Below are 12,528 nucleotides of genomic sequence, written 5' to 3' on the forward strand. Positions count from 1 at the left end.
GGGATCTTCCCGTGCAGTTGCAAATGTTACCGAATGCAAATGAAACTTTTTACCCCTCCTATGTTCCCTAGGAGGGGTTTTACAATCACCGTGTCTGTCTGTCTGTATGTGGGTCTGCGCGCTCTGGGAACGCGTACGCATTTTCGGAGCAAAGGGTAATCACTGAGTTCGCAGTTTCTTGGAATTAGTTAAAAACTTTTGGTTATTTGATTAATATATTTTCTTTAAATTTGCGTTTGTAACGGGTCGGATACGAACCCTAACCCTCCTGCACTATAGGCGAGCTTTCTACCACAGAACCATCGACACAAGTTACGCTTTACTGAAAATCAGAAACTCTTCCGAGGAGGGGTATATTTTGGCATGCCAACTGGTTTTTTTTTAAAACGTGACTGGTCTAAAAGGGTCAATAAGAATTTTTCGCCAGCGTAACTATATCTTCGTGACTAGAATTGGACATGTGAAATATTTTCACGGTTTCTCTTAGTTGGAATTCTTCATTAAAATATTAAAATCCTTCTTGTTCCCTCGCCGATTAAGTGCTGACGTTGGGTCACAGTGAGTCGCAGCATGAAGAAAGAGCAGCGCTTGTGTGACATCTTCTGTCTCTTGTAGGTTTCGTATGTCGAAGAATATATTGAGGTTAATTTCAGTGTCCGGGTTTATGAATTATACAGAATGTTTAGCAGCGGGACTCGAAAGGGCAAGCAGCCAAACTAATAGGTCAGTGTCTTCTCCAAGCAATGCAACATTTTGTTTTCGTCCGTTATGAGGTACATCAAGTGTGGTGTTAACAATAAGTGTGTCTCCGTCCTCTTTCACTTCTTTAACCGAGAATCTATTTGCTAGAAATTTGGTTACTAAATCTTCTATGAAGAACTGTGTGAATTTTTTAGAAACGTTTCTTGAGATGTCGATTTTTGAATATTTTATTATATTTGGGTTGGTTTAGTTGGCCCCCTCCTGAAGCCAATTAAAAAATTTAACTACTTGATTAAAATGCACCCATAATGCACCATGCCCCCTCAATGCCCCTTTACGCACCCATTCGGTTCGGAAGGAAATGACGATTTTAACCAAACAAATGCACCAGTAGGGTCCTCGAGCTGGTACCAAAAGGCACAGTGGAAGGCCACCACCAGTCACACCCGTCCCACTAGTCTCACTAGTCCCACCAGTCCCACCCGTTCCTCCCGCGAGTATACAGCCAGAGGCAGGGGTGGTGTTGGTGGTGAACGTACAAAGGCAGGGTGGTGCTGGGTGGTGAACTAGCAACCACATTAGACGAATCCGATTTTCATGAATTATACCGATAAAAGGATGAAATACTAGCTTTCTTCGAGAAGGATGACGCCTCGGGATCATCATGCTTTTTCAGCGGTTCTGAAGTGAAACGTATTGAACTAAGAACGTATCAGAATCTAAAAATTTTAGATATCCGGGAGATGATTCCGGGGTACGGTGAATTGTATGGAAAGTTTTTCCCAACTAAGAAGGGGTTTGCCATTGGTTACTCTCACCAAGGTTCTAATGGATATGTATAAAGACGTTGTAACATACCTAAATGAAGCAAATAGGATATATGATCTTTTAAAGGACAGTATTTTGGAACAGTTGCGTGTTAATATCCGCCAGTGTTGCTACGGTTATACCGTGGACCATCCCTCACAGACTCAACACAACTGTCTAGAAGACTGGGATATGCGTGTTGAAATGAGCCACAACACTGCGATAAGAAATCTTGACTACATTGAGATTTATAAAAATTTTACTTTAAAAACCTTTTTAAATGAAGAACTTTGTAAATGTATGGTCGCTAGAATAGTGTAACGCTAAACAACTTTTGTGAATAAAAACTATTTGATTTGGGGAAAATGTGTCATTCTTTAAAATGGATTTCAGGTTGCATCATCCTTTTAACGGTCTGATCGCGGGTGCGACTCACAAGGAGACGACCCGAGGTGATAATCACCGATTTGGTTTAAACTCGGGTATAGTGTACACCTCCATGTACCTTAAAAAACCTGCAAGGGAAAAGTTGCGACGGGCTTTCGTTTTGTCATGGCAACCGAAAACGTTTTTGACAACATGATTTGGGATTTTTCCATTGAAAATAACATGGGAATCTGAAGGATTTTAAGGGTCCCCCTGTGAAACCTTTTAAAAAATGAAAAAAATTTAAAATTTCAAAAATGTTAAAAAAAATTTAAATTGATTTTAAAAATTTAATTTAATCAAGTTTAAATGCAATTTGGTCAATTTGGGGGACCCTTAAAATCCTTCAGATTCCCATGTTATTTTCAATGGAAATAATTCCAAATCATATGTTGTCAAAAACGTTTTCGGTTGCCATGCCAAAACGAAAGCCCGTCGCAACTTTTCCCTTGCAGGTTTTTCAAGTTACATTGAGGTGTACATTATACCCGACTTTGAACAAAATCGGTGATTATCACCTCGGGTCGTCTCCTTGTCAGTCAGGAAAATCCTTTTTCGTGGCTAGTCTTATCAAATATAAAGATACGTGTATTTGGCCCCCACCAGAGAGAATTATATGGTGCTATACAGAATTCAGCCCAAACTTTTTAATTCGGTATTAGATGATACACCCACAGTTGAATTTTACGAAGGGTTATTAGACGTTAAAATTTTAGACCCAAATATCAAGAATTTTGTTATTCTTGATGATTTACTTTGTGAAATATCAAATAACAAGGATGTCTCGAATTTGTTTATAAGAGGTTCTCATCGCAAAAACACGTTGGTTTTTGTACTTATGCAAAATTTGTATTATCCTGGGAAGGAAATTAGAACGTTAAATTTAAACGCGCACTATCTGATAATTTTCAAGACACCACGTGACAAATCGGTGATATTTCATTTAGCTAAACAGATTTCTCCAACTAACAGTAAATACGTCATCGACGCCTTTCATCAAGCAATTGCTAGAGACTTTGGGCATTTATGGGTGGATTTGAAACCAACTACGTCAGATGATGACAGACTACGAACCGTTAGTCTTAGCACCACTTCTTTCAATTGTGAGCAGCGCGGCAGGCGCGGCTATAAGTAGAGCTATGAAAAATGGCTAGAAAGATGATCCTAGTTCCCGAAGACGTTTATCGACGACTCAATTCGCGACCAAAACTTGACGAAAACTTGGATACGAAAACGGTTTTAAATAATCAGAAATTTAATCAGTCACAAAAAGTGGAGTTGTACAACCATTTATTACAACGTAACAAAAGAACTAAGAAGGTGAAAATCGTTGAAGAACCGAAAAGAAAGAAAGACTGGTATTCGGAAATAGCTATCGCGATACCAGATTCTCATCTTAAACCCGTCATTGCTTTGTTCAAGTGGATTGAACGAAACAGTAAAATTGATTGGTCTACCAGTGGTGAACTTATTTATAAAGTACGCTCTATAGTTAGATCTAATATCATGGACATTTTACACGAATCAGTTAAAGGATACAAAACCAAACCGAAACATGAAATTGTTGGATTAGATAAATTTTATGAATTGTTGACCAAAGACAATGTACCCAAATAACTTGTAAAAAATAAATTCCCCTTTGAACCCTCCATTGATAATGTACCAAATAGTTCTAACGATTCACCAGAAAAGGTGTATGATGATTCAGGTTATTTTCCCCCAAGTCCCGAATCAATGTATGGCAATGGATTATTGAGTTGGATAAATTTGAAATAAGGAATATAATAATATATCAGGTTTCAATTCTTTCGTTCACGAATTACACCTCAAAATGGAAGGTGGCATCGATCCTACTCCGTCTGGGTTAATTAACTCTTTATCGATATCATACTTAAAATCACCCAAAGTTATTACGGCGATTATGTTATTATTTATCATTATCGTTTTTGAACTATTTGATTTCGCGTACTGGTATCATGAACGGAAAATGAACTGTACGATGAATGGATAAGATAGAATAAATATACTTCAATGTAAAGGACGCCGGTAGTTACGGAGGCATTCGTGGTCTTTATCGGGCTGCCCGGGCGAAGGGAATTCAAGTTAACATAAACGACGTGAGATAATTTTTAAAACGGCAAGATACGTACACGTTACACAGACCAGTGAGACGCAATTTCCGAAGAAACAAGACGATAGTGTATGGGATAGACGAATAATGGCAACTTGATCTGGAGCGCTAACCGAGAGACCCTCCGGTATATAAGCTGGAGGATCTAAAGACTGAGCTCATTTCGGGTGTGTTCTACAAGGAGGAATTACAGAAAATCGGGAAAGACCTCGATAACTGTTTGTTTAAAATAGATAAAAGTTCACGTCACTCTTCATTTTAAACCCCGAAGAACATGGGCTTATCTATAAAATCAGGTGCAAAATCTTTCTCCTTTTTGTGGCTAGCGAGTCAAAGGAGAAACATGTCTCCACGTAATCTAGATCACGTTTCTGTAAACGACTATAATAACTATTACTTAAATCAAATTGGACACGGATCAATTCCGGTATACCGTTGAGTAGCTGTGCAAAGAGGATATGGTCTTGGAAATATATTATCCTCAGCATTTCGGTCGGCCATGCCTTTACTCAAAAAGGGAGCCACATTCCTCGGTCGAAAATTTTTAAATACCGGAGCAAAAATTGCTTCCGACGTCTCAAGTGGTGTGTCTATTAAAGACGCGTTAAAATATCGGGGGAAAGAGGCGGGGAAAGAAACCTTAAGAAGAGCCGCCGAAGCAGGGAGTAAACTTAGTGGAAATGGACGTAAAAGGAAACGTAAAACGTCTCCCATCATCAGTTCAGCTCGAACCAGGAAGAAGAAAAGACGTTATCTGCTTCAGTCTGATATATTATCGTAATCATCATCATTGAACAATGTCTCTAGCTCACCCCAGTTCGCAGAACAGCATTAGCTCGGAACTTGATTTATTTCACGTACCTTATACTCACACTGGCATAATATGAAGTCAATGGGTTGAATATAATCCAACATCAAACATAAATGAAAACCAAGCAATTATCTTTAGTATCGCTGGAGACGTACATTGATTTGAAAAATACTTTACTTAAAGTTCAAGTGAAAATTGTGAAAGCAGATGGAACTCTACCAAAACCCGATATTCACGACGCTGTATCTAAAACTACAACTCCTGCGGACAAAGTTGGTCCAGAAAATTTGTTTTTACATAGTCTCTTTGGCGAAGTTCATGTATCATTGGGTGACAGATCAGTTACGTCATGCCCTCAACAGTACCCTTACAAGAGTATGATTCAAATGCTCTTGATATATGGTGGGCCAGCCAAGGAAAGTTTCTTAACTGCGTCTCTATTCTATAAAGACAAAGCTGGGAAATTTGACGAATTTTCCAATAACGACGGATTTAAGAAACGTGCAAAATTTGCCCAAGAAGGTGTTATTGACATGATAAGAGTTGTACGAGCCAATATTTGTCAGCAAAATCGACTTATTCCTAACCTGATAGACCTAAATTTCAAGTTTATCAAAAGCTCAAACGAGTTTTGTTTACAAACAGACGGTGAAAATGCAAAGTCATTTTTACACATGCATCAATGTTTGTCAGAAAAGTTAGACTGACGACAGAGATTATGTTATCCCACGCTAAAACTTTAGAACTGGAAACGATGAAATATCATATCACCCGTACGGAATGTAATTCATTTTCAATTTCGCAAGGGGACAAAATATGCGTCAAAGACAACTTATATAATGGTCAAATACCGAGTAAGGTGGTGATCGGATTTGTAGACCAGAATGCGTATTTGGGAGACTACAAAATGTCACCTATTAACTTTAAAAAATTTTCGTTAACTCAAATCACCCTATACCTTGATGGTAGTAGTGTCCCGGCAAAACCATTAAATCAAAATTTCAAAGATAAGTTGTTTATGCGATCCTACGCTAACCCCTTTCTTCAAACTGGTCAATGGAATATTGACAAAGGAAATTTCATCGACCGTGATGAATTCACCAATGGAAACGCACTATTCGTATTTGACTTAACTCCCGATCTCAACGGAAGTTCAACTGACTATTTCAACCTGGTAAAGAACGGGAGCGTTCGTCTCGAATTAATATTCGGAGAATCATTGCCGTCAACAGTTAGCGTGATTTACTATTCCGAATATCAATCTTTGGTCGAGATCGACAAGAACAGAGCAGTTTTATATGACCAAAGTTCATAATGGACTCGCAACAACTTGAAATCATACTCAAGACTGACCCGTATACCAAAAATTTGTTCAGAGGAGTTTTCCCTGCCGATAAACTTCCAAAGAATGTGAAAACGTATCCTTCACTTTACATCGTGAACACTGATACGTCCAATTTGGTAGGATAACATTGGTGTATGATATATCTCTCAAGATCACTCAATTGTACATTCTTCGAGAGTTTCGGGAACAGCCCTGATTTGTTTAAATTTAACTATTTTATAGAGCGAAACAGCATAACTGTGACGTATAATTCTGTTCAATTACAAGGAAACTCTAGTAAGACCTGCGGTGGTTATTGCGTTTATTTTGCTATTAACGTGTGTCGGGGAAAAAAATTGTTTAGTATATTGGAAAGATTTTCTGAAAACAAAAATCTAAACGATCGTATGATATCTGAATTCATGTATAAGAAATACTCAATAAATTTGTTATAAAAATATTTTATTTGGTTTTATAATGCCCATGGGCTAACGTTGTGATACCGTCATCCAAAATATAACGTTTGTCGTCACAGGGGCTTAGACATAATTTATTCTGGCACACAGTTGACACTATATGTTTATTGCTGACAATACGCATTATCTCCGCGATAGTTAATTTACGGTTCAACAAACAGTCGCGATACTTCGCGTGACGGACGCGCTTCTGTACTACGTGTTTGCAGACACCCTTGCACGTCTTTTTCTAGCCTTTGGCAGACAGGATGCTGTACATTTTGGGTCGAAGTCCGCAAAATTCTTCAATTGGTGTACCGTCCATCTCATCTTTAAACTTCTCGAGTCTCTTTTTGTTGGTCTCGTCAAACAGAGGGTGATCTTAAGAGTATCCCGAAAAATCGTACATTTCCTTCTGTTTGGCGAAATCTTCGTACAAACCAGGGGTTTCGATTTGATACGTGAGACTGTCTGTAAGCATATAATAAAATATTAAACGGAGACTTTGAAATGGTTTTAGAAGATTTGTGTACTTACCGGTGTCGGTAACAAGTAGTTCACTATACTGTTGCTTTATGATATCATAATGGAATCTGTACATTAGCAGGTTCGATAGGTCTAAAATTTCAAACCCCGTGTAAATAGGTCGGTTTAGAATAAGCTTTTTCTTGGCCGAATGAATTCCCACAAGGTCATTTTGAAAAATAGAGAATTTTTCAAACGCCGTGGAACTCGCTTTCTTTACCACCTTTTCGTGACTAGTTTGAAATCCTTACGTAAACGTAAATTTCCATAGTTTTACCTTAGGAGAACAAAAAAAATTAATTTCTAATTTTAATATTTTTTAATTTAATTACTTACCGAAGACTGCGTTGTTCATTAATTTAAATAGATCCTTTCAAAGTCATTAGCCGCCATATTCCTTTTCTCCGTGTTGAAGTCGATGTAATTCTTTAACCAGGTTACTTGCTCAAATTTCAAAATTCGGTGATTTTTTGATATTTTGAGCCCCTTTTCTACGTAGTATTACAGGTTTCGATAATGAACTACGTATCGTTCTTTATTGAAAAGGTTGGGGACTAGTTTCGGTAGGCTTTCTTTTATAGGAATTTTCAATTCGGTCATCTGGGTTTTGGAATAGTCGGATAATAACTCAGGTTTAATGGACATTGATTCGGGTGCTAGCGGGTAACAATTATGCTCGTCGTGTAACACGCTTGGATATTCTAGGTCTACTTCGACAATAAAACCTTCCGGTGCATTGTCAGGGCAATTTAGAATTTCACGTTCACTGTCTGGAGACTGCTCAACCCATTTGAAACCCTTCATGGGCTTGACGTCACACATTACGGTTCCATACAAGCTATTTGCATCTGTTAATTAAAATTATTATAATTACATTTTTTTTTATTTTTTTTTAAATAAAATGTTTAAATAATTTTTTATTTTTTAAATAAAATTTTTTAAATAATTTTTTTAATTATATTTTTGTATAATTAAATGTATTATTAAAATTTTTATTATTCCTACCGAGATAGCAAATATATTTATCAAGCTTGGAGGGATCAAAAAGAGGTCTAAGCGTACTTTTGTCATAAAAAGGGCCGCTTGCCACGCAAATCCTGGGCCGGTGTAGGAATGGAAACGATCTAGACGATATGAGTTCTTACACATCTGACGGAAATTTTGAAAAACGTCCGCTAGAAGGAGTGTATCAGACAATACATATAGATCGTGGTATCCCCGTTTAAAGATATAAAATCTTTAATTTATTTAAACTAGCAATAATTAATTAATTCATACCCAAATTTTCTATGTTGAACGATTTCTAGACGCTTTGAGCATGTTCATAGTCGGCTTCACTCAGAGGTTCGTCTGTTAAATCGTTGTAAAACAGTCGTTAGGTGGCAGTTGTGTTTCTTTGAAACGATCATCAGAATCCATATATGAATATGAATAAACCCCTTTCCGAAGGAGAAGATTAACTTCTTCGAGACTAAACACAGAGTTGATCGCGGAAAATGTTTGGGAACCACCCTTTATTTTGGAGATAACCTTCGACGGTGTCACGGTGCTCATTTATAAATAACACTGGATCAGTAACTCCATCTGGTGCTGTTATGCGGGCCGAAAAAATTGGGTCACCAAGTGCATTAACCTCTTCTATTTGAATTGGTTGATTGGCTGGTTGAATTGCTAGCGGGTTGGGTTGAGGTGCAAAGGGGTGGGTTAACTGGTTCGACGACTATAGGTGAGTTAGCGGGTCGGTTAGTAAATTGATTAGTGGATGGATCAACTATATTGGTTGTTGGTGATTTGCTTGAAGCTCATCCCAATGATCCGCAAGCCACTCGTCTCCCGCTTGAGACTCTAATAGATGGTTTAAGGGATCGTAAAAGTGGTATCCTCCTTGCTGGGTGACTCCCTTATGGTCTCCACCAGTCGTGGTTGCCCACAGGGGGGCGTTCTTTCTCCCCTTCTGTGGTGCCTGGTGGTGGATGAACTCGTTCGGAGGTTGAACAGGGGAGGATGCCGCTGTTTCGGTTACGCCGATGATATTGCTATCATCATTACTGGGAAATTCCCGGCAACAGTGAAGGACGTAATGAGGAGGGCCCTAGCATCAGTTGAGAGCTGGTGCAGGGAGGTCAACCTCATGGTTAATCCTAATAAAACTGTCTTGGTTCCTTTTACTCGTAGAAGGATAAAAGGTATGTTTGAGGGTATTTCCTTATTTGGAAAGGACCTAGTGGAGAGCACCGAGGTGAAGTACCTCGGGGTCATCCTGGATAGCAAACTAACATGGAAACCACACCTTGACTACATAGTCAAGAGGGGCAAAATGTTATTTTGGAGAACTAGAAGTGCAGTTAGCAAGACCTGGGGCTTAAGCCCCAGGACTGTGTACTGGCTGTACACCATGATCATCAGACCTATCCTGTCTTATGCAGCTGTGGTCTGGTGGCCAAGGGTTACTTTAAGGACTGTGCAGTTTGATCTGCGCACTCTGCAAAGGCTGGCTTGTGTCGGCATTACAGGAGCCATGAGAACAGCCCCAAGCGCTTCTCTGGAAATACTCCTGAATATTCTTCCTCTCCACCTTTTTATTGAGGAAGCTGCCCTTTTAGGTGCCCATAGGCTTAACCAAAATGGCTGGTGGAAGGCTAATAATTGGGAGCATAGCCACACCAAGCTCTTCCGAGATATGTCCAATCAGATGCCGATTTTAACAATGGGCTCTGATCTGATGGTTACTAAACTCCACTTTAGTAAACCTTTTGAGGTCAACTTCCCTAGCCGTGCGGAGTGGAGTCACTTGACCCTCGGTACCAGAGGAGAAATCGTCTGGTTCACTGATGGGTCTAAGACACACTATGGCACTGGTGCGGGGATGTATTGCCTTACTAATAATTTTGGCTTTTATGAAAGTCTAGGGATACACACTAGTGTATTCCAGGCTGAAATTTTTGCAATTTGCTCCTGTGTTGCTCACTGTTTACATCAGGGGTATCATGGGAAGGTTATCCAGATTTATTCAGATAGCCAGGCTGCTCTTAGAGCTCTCAGCCAGTATAGTATTCTTTCTAAACTGGTTTTTAGCTGCTTAGATCTCCTCTGCACTCTTGGGTTGCACAATAAAGTTCAACTTTGTTGGGTACCTGGGCATAAGGGGCATCTTGGGAATGAAAGGGCCGACGCCTTGGCCAAGGAAGGTGCGAGGGCTGGGTTCATTGGTCCAGAACCTGCTCTCCCCATCTCCCGAGGACTTGTACGCGGCTTAATCTTTAAGTTTATGTCGGATCGTCAACTCAGACAATGGTCTGAAATTGAGGGTCAAAGGCAGGCCAAAGAGTTCACTCTTGGCCCTTCTAGGGAGAGAGCTAGAGAATTACTCTCGCTCTCTAGGTCCAGTATTAGGATTGTTACTGGCCTACTAACAGGTCACTGCCATCTTAACAGACATTTAACGCTTATTGGGGTCAGTGATGACCCGATTTGCAGATCTTGTCTAGCTGAGGAGGAAACTGCCTCACATGTACTCTGTAGCTGCGATTACTATGCAGCCCAGAGGTTTGAGCATTTGGGTATGCATCGGTTGGAGACGTATGACGTCTCTAATATCACGGCCGGGCAGATTTTAAGCTTCATGTCGGCAATAGGACTTATTTAAGTCAACCAGTTTGGGGATGCACAATGGACCTTAGGTCGAAGTGTTTGGCTTGCCACCCCACTCAATAATAATAATAATAAGGGATCGTAGATTTCTGATTGTCGAATCACTCTGTCTTCTTGACTATCTAAAGAAAAAAATATTTTATGTGACAAATAATAAAATTTTCTTTAAGAAACTTACCACTTTCAACTCTTACTCTTTTACGAGAAAAATAGTCTGGAGATGAGACCCTTTTTACAGGCGAGTTTTTTTAATTGTAGTTAGTAGTTACTAAAAAATAAAAGTCGCTAGCTGACTTGGACCTGGGGTAGTTAAACTTTAAAAATGTGTATTTTAAAATTTGTTTGTAAAAGTTGTCTTTGAAAATGTTTAGTATTATAGTTTATATTCATTAAATAAAATAAGATATAAATTATACATTTTGTTTAGTATTTTACTATTGCAAGTAAAATGAAAAGTGATTTCAATTACTTTTTTTTGACAAATATGCAAACTATTTGGTTATTTCAAAACCAAATACGTCGAATTATTTGGTATTCGAAATACTATCAGTTAACTGGCTTAAAATTTTGCTCTAAAAATATAAGACCAAATTATTTGACGTTATAAATATTCGATTTGGTATTTGACGTGCCTTGAAAAAAATATTTGATGTTCGATTCGATCCCCAAAAAATAGTATTTGCACACCTCTAGAAACAATTGAAATTAAACGGCATCGAACTTTGACGTCTTTGGGTGGATCTACATTAGAAGTCGCGTTTTCGCTTTCCAGTTTTTCAAGCGTCTTTGGAGTTGTACTTTGAAACACAAGTTTTGTGATACAATATAGTAAAAGTTTTATTTTCATTTAACTTTTGATTTAAATCAACGCGGTAGTTATTCTTTCTAGTAATACTTGAATTAATTATTTTCGTAATCCTAGCTTCGCTAGCAACGATTAGCTTTCCTGTCTTTTAACATTAAAAAAACGTTTATCTACATTAGATTCGGCCATTTCAGTACAGGGGCTGATTTTCAACTAAAGGCCTGGCTAAAATAAAGGTCCGAAGAGTAGAACGCCCTTTGCCCCAAGATAAATTTCCATTCAATACCAGAAAGTAACAGAAGCGTGTCAACAATGTATTTATCTCGGGTATGAAACATTGATGTTTTAGGTTGCGTCAAAATGTAGGGTAGCTAAAGGTTATAGCCTTTATGCTCATCCAACGCAAAAAAACAAACATGTATTTCTTTTTGTATATGCTATATTATTGTTGAATTTCAACCTATTCCAGCTCCCCTTAGTGGGATATATTAATAATTTGTGTATTTTTTAGTAATGTAACGATCAAGGGATCGCCAAATTCTTTAAATAAGATATTACACGCAGGGAGTAGAACGGGAGACGAAATTTAGCCGCTTTCTCTTTACGCGCCAACACTCAAGAGGCGGCTCGCGAATGTTGGAAAAATTACGACGCAGTACACGCACCGTTTTTAGCGCCGTCTATCTGATTTTTTTTTAAAGACTCTAGTCGGTGAACGGATCAGGGATCATGATGGTATGAAGTGGTGAGGGGTTCATTGATAATTTCACAAATAGACCAAATTTTCGTTGAGATCCGTGCTGTTTATTCCTGAAAATTTAGTTTTTGGCCTTTACGTTGCTAAACATGATTTCCCAGTTACAATGATATAGAAGTATTCTAAGTGAGCAA

The 12,528-nt window shown here is 38.6% G+C and overlaps 1 protein-coding gene across 1 annotated transcript; it reads left to right on the top strand.

The window, feature by feature from the left end:
* Nucleotides 1–5,595: 5,595 nt before the first annotated feature.
* Nucleotides 5,596–6,192, top strand: LOC149932258 (uncharacterized protein F54H12.2-like). The gene has a single exon (XM_090157092.1). It carries the CDS (start codon nt 5,596–5,598, stop codon nt 6,190–6,192), a length of 597 nt encoding a protein of 198 aa, XP_090013218.1.
* Nucleotides 6,193–12,528: the final 6,336 nt, after the last annotated feature.

The sequence above is a fragment of the Leiobunum rupestre genome, chromosome 8, assembly GCF_980474605.1.
Source record: "Leiobunum rupestre chromosome 8, qqLeiRupe1.1.hap1, whole genome shotgun sequence".
Taxonomy (NCBI): domain Eukaryota; kingdom Metazoa; phylum Arthropoda; class Arachnida; order Opiliones; family Sclerosomatidae; genus Leiobunum; species Leiobunum rupestre.

What these genes read in the sequence shown, in the direction of transcription:
- LOC149932258 (XM_090157092.1), top strand. Translation starts at nt 5,596, where the DNA reads ATGTTATCCCACGCTAAAACTTTAGAACTGGAAACGATGAAATATCAT.